Source organism: Aegilops tauschii, chromosome 5 (assembly GCF_002575655.3).
Source record: "Aegilops tauschii subsp. strangulata cultivar AL8/78 chromosome 5, Aet v6.0, whole genome shotgun sequence".
NCBI classification, from domain to species: Eukaryota; Viridiplantae; Streptophyta; class Magnoliopsida; order Poales; family Poaceae; genus Aegilops; species Aegilops tauschii.
This window is the reverse complement of record NC_053039.3, coordinates 528,409,863-528,414,897: the sequence shown is the minus strand read 5'-3', so window position 1 is coordinate 528,414,897 and position 5,035 is coordinate 528,409,863. Positions and strand designations below refer to the sequence as shown.

The following is a 5,035-nucleotide window of genomic DNA, read 5'->3' as shown; positions in this document are numbered from 1 at the left end:
GCTAAGCACTCTCGGTTGCTGACCAGCAAAAGTTAAGCACAAGCTCCGTTCCTAACCGGCAAAAATTAAGCGCAAGCATTCGATATCCAACTCTTTCTCCGAATCCGAGTGGTACTAAACTTCTGCTACATCCCTTGTCATGTCACCTACGTGTGCCCTTAGTGATTTTTCTGAATTTTTTGGATGGGCCTAAACTGTTGTAATATGCAGATCGTTAGCAGACCAAAGAAAATTATAATATAAATTTTTTGCTTGGGAAAGATAATTATAATTTTGATCAGCCTAGGAGATGTTTAGTAGCTAGATACACGTACAAGGGTATCAAAACAACTGCTACATATCTCTGGTCACATATAAGTTCCATACCACAATTTAACATATTTGCTTTATGTCACAATACATTGCAAATAAATATCTCAATCCAAAATGTTTAATGTTCACTTCTTGCATGTATAATGTCCTAGGAATATTAGGAACCATAGGTAAGGAAAATCGTCAAGGATAACACAGATCCAATTCAGTAAATAGGAGAAACTATTATGGGCATAGAACAACTATATTTTGTAGGACAAGTTCAATTTTGATGCTCAAGCAATCATATGTCCATTATATCAAATCACCTTAGAAGCGGTTTGGTACCTAAAAATCAATAAATATCTTGTTAGTATCAATAAAAATGTATAAATCCTAAGATATTAAGCATGGTGAAGACTATCATGTGTATTCACACTCCTTAATCCAACCGGTTAAATATATTTCGACCATCCAAAATTATATACATTGTTGTGGGAAAGAAACACTCTGTGATCAAGTAATATGATGGCTAAAAGGCCAAGAAAGGAAATTCATTTCCCGCAAACGTTTCACCTTCATAAATTGATGAAAATATTTTATTAGGATAATGATTGAAGTGCACTTGCGCCCAGATACTCTGCAATAAAGCTAACCTATAACTCAACTTATTGAGAGGTACCCCTACGAAGTATTGTAGCAAGTGATCCTTCATTAAAATAAAAATGCCAACTAAATCAACTTATTTCAAGATTAGGTCATAGGAAACATTCAAATTACAAAAAAAGGGTGCATATGATACAATCAGTCATCACCTCTTTATTGAACAAAAACTAGTCAGCACCGCCATCGCTACTTTCACCTAAAGTACTGATTTGTCCACCTACAAGAAATACAAGAATAGCAAATTAAGGATGGAAGCATCTGGAAAACAAGCAAGAAATACACATACACAATACTTATCCAAACATGTGTACAAATTCTTTGCATGACATGATGTACTGTAGCACAATATCACCGTCAATATAAATAAAAAAAATATGTGTAAAGATAAGACAACCGAAACTGATAGGTAACAGTTGCTCATTAGTGTCTATACTATCTGAAATCTATAACAAAGCTTTTATAAGGGTCAAAGCTCCCACCACCACTTTGTTTAATTAACATATGATTTAAGTCGATGAAGTTACCTAGCCATTACTAGCTCTGCAGTTAATCCTATCACAGACTGCATACCAGTTCAGAACTCCCCTACGATAACTTGTGACATCGTTGAGCTCATCATAAGGAATAACACACTTGAGATGCATGCTGACCTGATTGTATATTGTTGTTCTGTTGGTCCTGTTGTACATCATCAAAAACTGCTTTACCAGCTGCATGAATAAACAAGAAAGATACAAGACCCAATAAAATATCAGCAGATATACTTGACGAGGAATATACATACATGTTGTGATGATGAAATATACATTTGAAGAAGTTGAATTGAAGAAGTCAAATGTGTATACATGCATCATATACACACACATGAAGATACATGTACACTTGTATGTACACATAAACTGAGGAGGTCCTGCGGTGAACGTATATTTCAAACCCTAACAATCAATTTCACCATATCTGTAAACTACTAAGCCTTGGCTTGATTTATGTGACATTCTGAAATCAATTTCCCAATGCATAAAGAAACCACAGTTTTCTCTAATTTTAAACGGAATGTTTCTTCGGAGCAGCACGCAAGAATAAGATGTGTGTTTCTACAATGTATTGAAATTGACATGTGTGTTTCGTATCTTTTCTAGATTTCTATATAGCATAATAATTTGAACCCATTATATGGTCACATATTTCTTGGTCTAAACTCTATGTATGGAACTATGTCACTAATGATAAAATCATCTCATGTTTACTAAAAAATATTGAATACAAGAAGATATATGTACAGTCGAGGTTTAACAGTACACGTAAGTTGTTACTTTTCGTTAACAGTTACTCCCTCGGAATAATTATCTTTGTCCTCGATTGCATCATTTGCAAAAACCAAGTATTCACATAGTATAATAATTTATTTTGTACAAGATAACCTCAAATAACAGACTACCCAAAGTAATTTAGTAGGGATAAGTTGTTGGGATATAAATGGCAATAGCTACACTCTTGATTCTCGATGGGCAGATGTATCAAAGAGAAGTTTTGGAGGCCAATGCAAACATAGTGAGTGGAACAAGTTTAAATCATGTAGCAAGGTTCGCAAATTTATAATTATAATTGCGAGTATGACACTACATCCTTTTGTGCCACAATCATAACAATGTTAGGGCTTTCACTGCTTTCAGATAAAATTACTTATACCCGGATTCGACACTTCCAGTTAAAATTACAGAGAAGCACTATGCTTAAATTTCTAGTACACATATGTCATTCTGCGAAAGTCCATACTGTTAATCAATACTATTAATTTAAGGCCCCGCAAGTGGAAGACTTGCTAATCAATACTATTAATTTATGGCCCCGCAAAAATAAAATGCTATTAATTAATGGAGATGGAGAGATATGAGAAACTATGCATATACTAGCTATTTCGTACCTGCTGTATAGAAGGTGGAGTAGGGATAAACACCCGAGAAAGACTGATCCGCTTGAAGAACTCGCTTATGCTGCCCAGACTCTGAGTTGACCATGAAAATACCCATCTCCGTCTGCAAGAAAATGGTGTCCCCTTCCTCCGAGACCCCGATCACCCGCGGCTCAGTCCAGTCATCTGCCAGTTCATCTTCCTCCTCATCAGCGTACCCCATCTCAAAAGGCAGAAGCCCAATGCCACCATTCTCAGCAGGACCAGCGGGCAGTAGATTGTCCAGTCTAGCTACGATACGTGGAATCCAGCCTTCAACGCCATTCACCCTGGAAAGTAACACCACACAGTTCTCAATCACGCCGGCGATGCCGACGGGCGCGTCCACCACGGTCGGCGCGAGAACAAAGTGGTCGCCGCGTAATTCATCTGGTATCTGTTGAGTTGTAGAGTTTGTGTGTCGAGGTGGAATTCTAGGAGTAGGTCTTGCACTGCATTGCCCTCCCCAGCCGTCATCGTCATCCATCTCACGGCCACGGAGGCACCTTTGTCAACCACGGCGCTCGGCTTCGGATCGAAGTAGCATTTGACGCCCATGGCCGCCGCCGGGCGGCCACCCCAGCTTCTTTTCTTTGAGCTGTACACCCAGGCGAAGGTGCTGATGAGAGCCATGGGCGGGTGCCAGCCGCCGGGTGGATAGTCCTCGCTATATGCAAAGACGACGCGGAACGGCGATGAGTGGCAGTCCTCGCCCTTAGCATGGTTGGCGTCGCAGATCAGCGCTGCGCCGCAGCTCTGCCCGGGGAGAAGGCCAGGCGCCGGCGGGATGGAGTGCTCCTCCCCGGTCAGAGGATCTCGGACAAGTAGGAGGGCGCGGTCGCCGTCTCTGCCGCCGAGGAGCAGACGACCGTGCGTGCAACCGTAGACTTGGAACCCAGCGGGGGCGGGGGGCAACGGCGGGGTAGGAGGCGTGGTCGGGGTGAATTGGAGCACGCCGTAGAAGGGGTCGGAGTAGAAGCCGATGAGTGGTGGGATGCCGTGGTGTGCCGCGCGGAAGGAGCGGAGGAAGTTCTCCTCGTCGTGGACGACGCGCCGCCAGGCATTGTAGGACGAGGAGACGAGAGCGAGGGCGCTGGGATCCGACGGGAGGCGGTGGAAGATATCTCGGAGCACGTCGTCGGGAAGCTGCTGGGGTGGTGGCGGCGGGTTAGGCTGGTGGCCGTCGGGGTGCTGGTCATTCTCCATGGCCGACGGGAGGAGGGGAGGGCTTCAGGCTAGCGAGAGAGGAGGGAAGGCTAGCGAGAGGAGGGGAGGAATTGAGTTTTTTCTTCAGGGTAGAAGGAATGGCGATCTCGGCGAGAATGAAACGGCCGAAACGCGAGTTTCGACTTTGAGTCGAGTGGGGAAGGGATCCTTGGCGAGGAGATGGAGAGGACAGAGGGCGGTTGCGATCGGTGGCTTGTGGGTGGTGTACTGGTGTCCACGGCGTGTTCCTGGGGTATATATGTAGGCGATGTGCTCGATGGAATGCGCGCGCGGCCCCCTCGCCAGGCTAACACGCACACAGACACAGCGCTTGATTACCAGTTTCTCTCGTCTTCGCGAATATATCCCGTTGGTTTCCTGCCTCTATCTGACGTCGCACCGCTCGCTAAGCAATTCTTTTTTTTTTTGCACGACGTCGTCCGTTTTAGTATTTTATGTTCCGTGCGAGCCATTTCGCTTTTTTTTCTCTAAAATGATAAAACAAATTGCACGACCTCGTCCGATATGTTGTTTAACTGCGACCCTTCAAATTGACTAGTAATCATGTATGTGAATTAATGCACGTTAATATTAAGCAATATATGTTGCATTGCACATTAATTGTGTTGTTCATCCAATCCGTTGTTTAATTGCAACCCCTCAAAATGACCAGTAATCATGTATGTGCATTAATGCATGTTAATATTAGGCAATATGTATTGCATTGCACATTAATTGTGTTGTTCATCCAATGGATATGTGGTTTAATTGCAACCCTCAAAATTGAATTGTAATCGTGTATGTGCATTAATGCATATTAATATTAGGCATTATATATTGCATTGCACATAATTGTTTGCCTGCAATACATTTTAATATTATGTAATATATATTGCATTGCACATTAATTGTGTGCCTGCA

General features: G+C 42.6%; 2 protein-coding genes across 3 annotated transcripts; both read right to left on the bottom strand.

Moving 5' to 3' along the window:
* Positions 1 to 401: 401 nt before the first annotated feature.
* Positions 402 to 3,537, bottom strand: LOC120965383 (uncharacterized). Of its 2 annotated transcripts, XR_012183768.1 has the most exons (3): positions 2,882 to 3,537; positions 1,107 to 1,667; positions 402 to 639 (listed from the first exon to the last, which is right to left on the bottom strand). XR_012183768.1 is itself a non-coding variant. In XM_073498790.1 (2 exons), the coding sequence occupies exons 1-2, from the start codon at positions 3,393 to 3,395 to the stop codon at positions 1,573 to 1,575; spliced, it is 609 nt and encodes a 202-aa protein (XP_073354891.1). In that variant the 5' UTR covers positions 3,396 to 3,537; the 3' UTR covers positions 402 to 1,572. The 2 variants fall into 2 exon arrangements, 1 of the variants encoding a protein (XP_073354891.1); XM_073498790.1 differs by having other exon boundaries at positions 402 to 1,667.
* On the bottom strand, positions 3,397 to 4,114 carry LOC120965013 (uncharacterized). The gene is made up of 2 exons (XM_045228770.1): positions 3,515 to 4,114; positions 3,397 to 3,414 (listed from the first exon to the last, which is right to left on the bottom strand). Exons 1-2 carry the CDS (start codon positions 4,112 to 4,114, stop codon positions 3,397 to 3,399), a joined length of 618 nt encoding a protein of 205 aa, XP_045084705.1.
* Between the last annotated feature and the right edge of the window lie 921 nt (positions 4,115 to 5,035).

What these genes read in the sequence shown, in the direction of transcription:
- LOC120965013 (XM_045228770.1), bottom strand. Translation starts at nt 4,114, where the DNA reads ATGGAGAATGACCAGCACCCCGACGGCCACCAGCCTAACCCGCCGCCA.
- LOC120965383 (XM_073498790.1), bottom strand. Translation starts at nt 3,395, where the DNA reads ATGGATGACGATGACGGCTGGGGAGGGCAATGCAGTGCAAGACCTACT. An exon ending in CTCCACCTTCTATACAGCAG is followed by an intron (nt 1,668 to 2,881) that starts GTACGAAATAGC and finishes TTATTCATGCAG; the next exon opens with CTGGTAAAGCAGTTTTTGAT.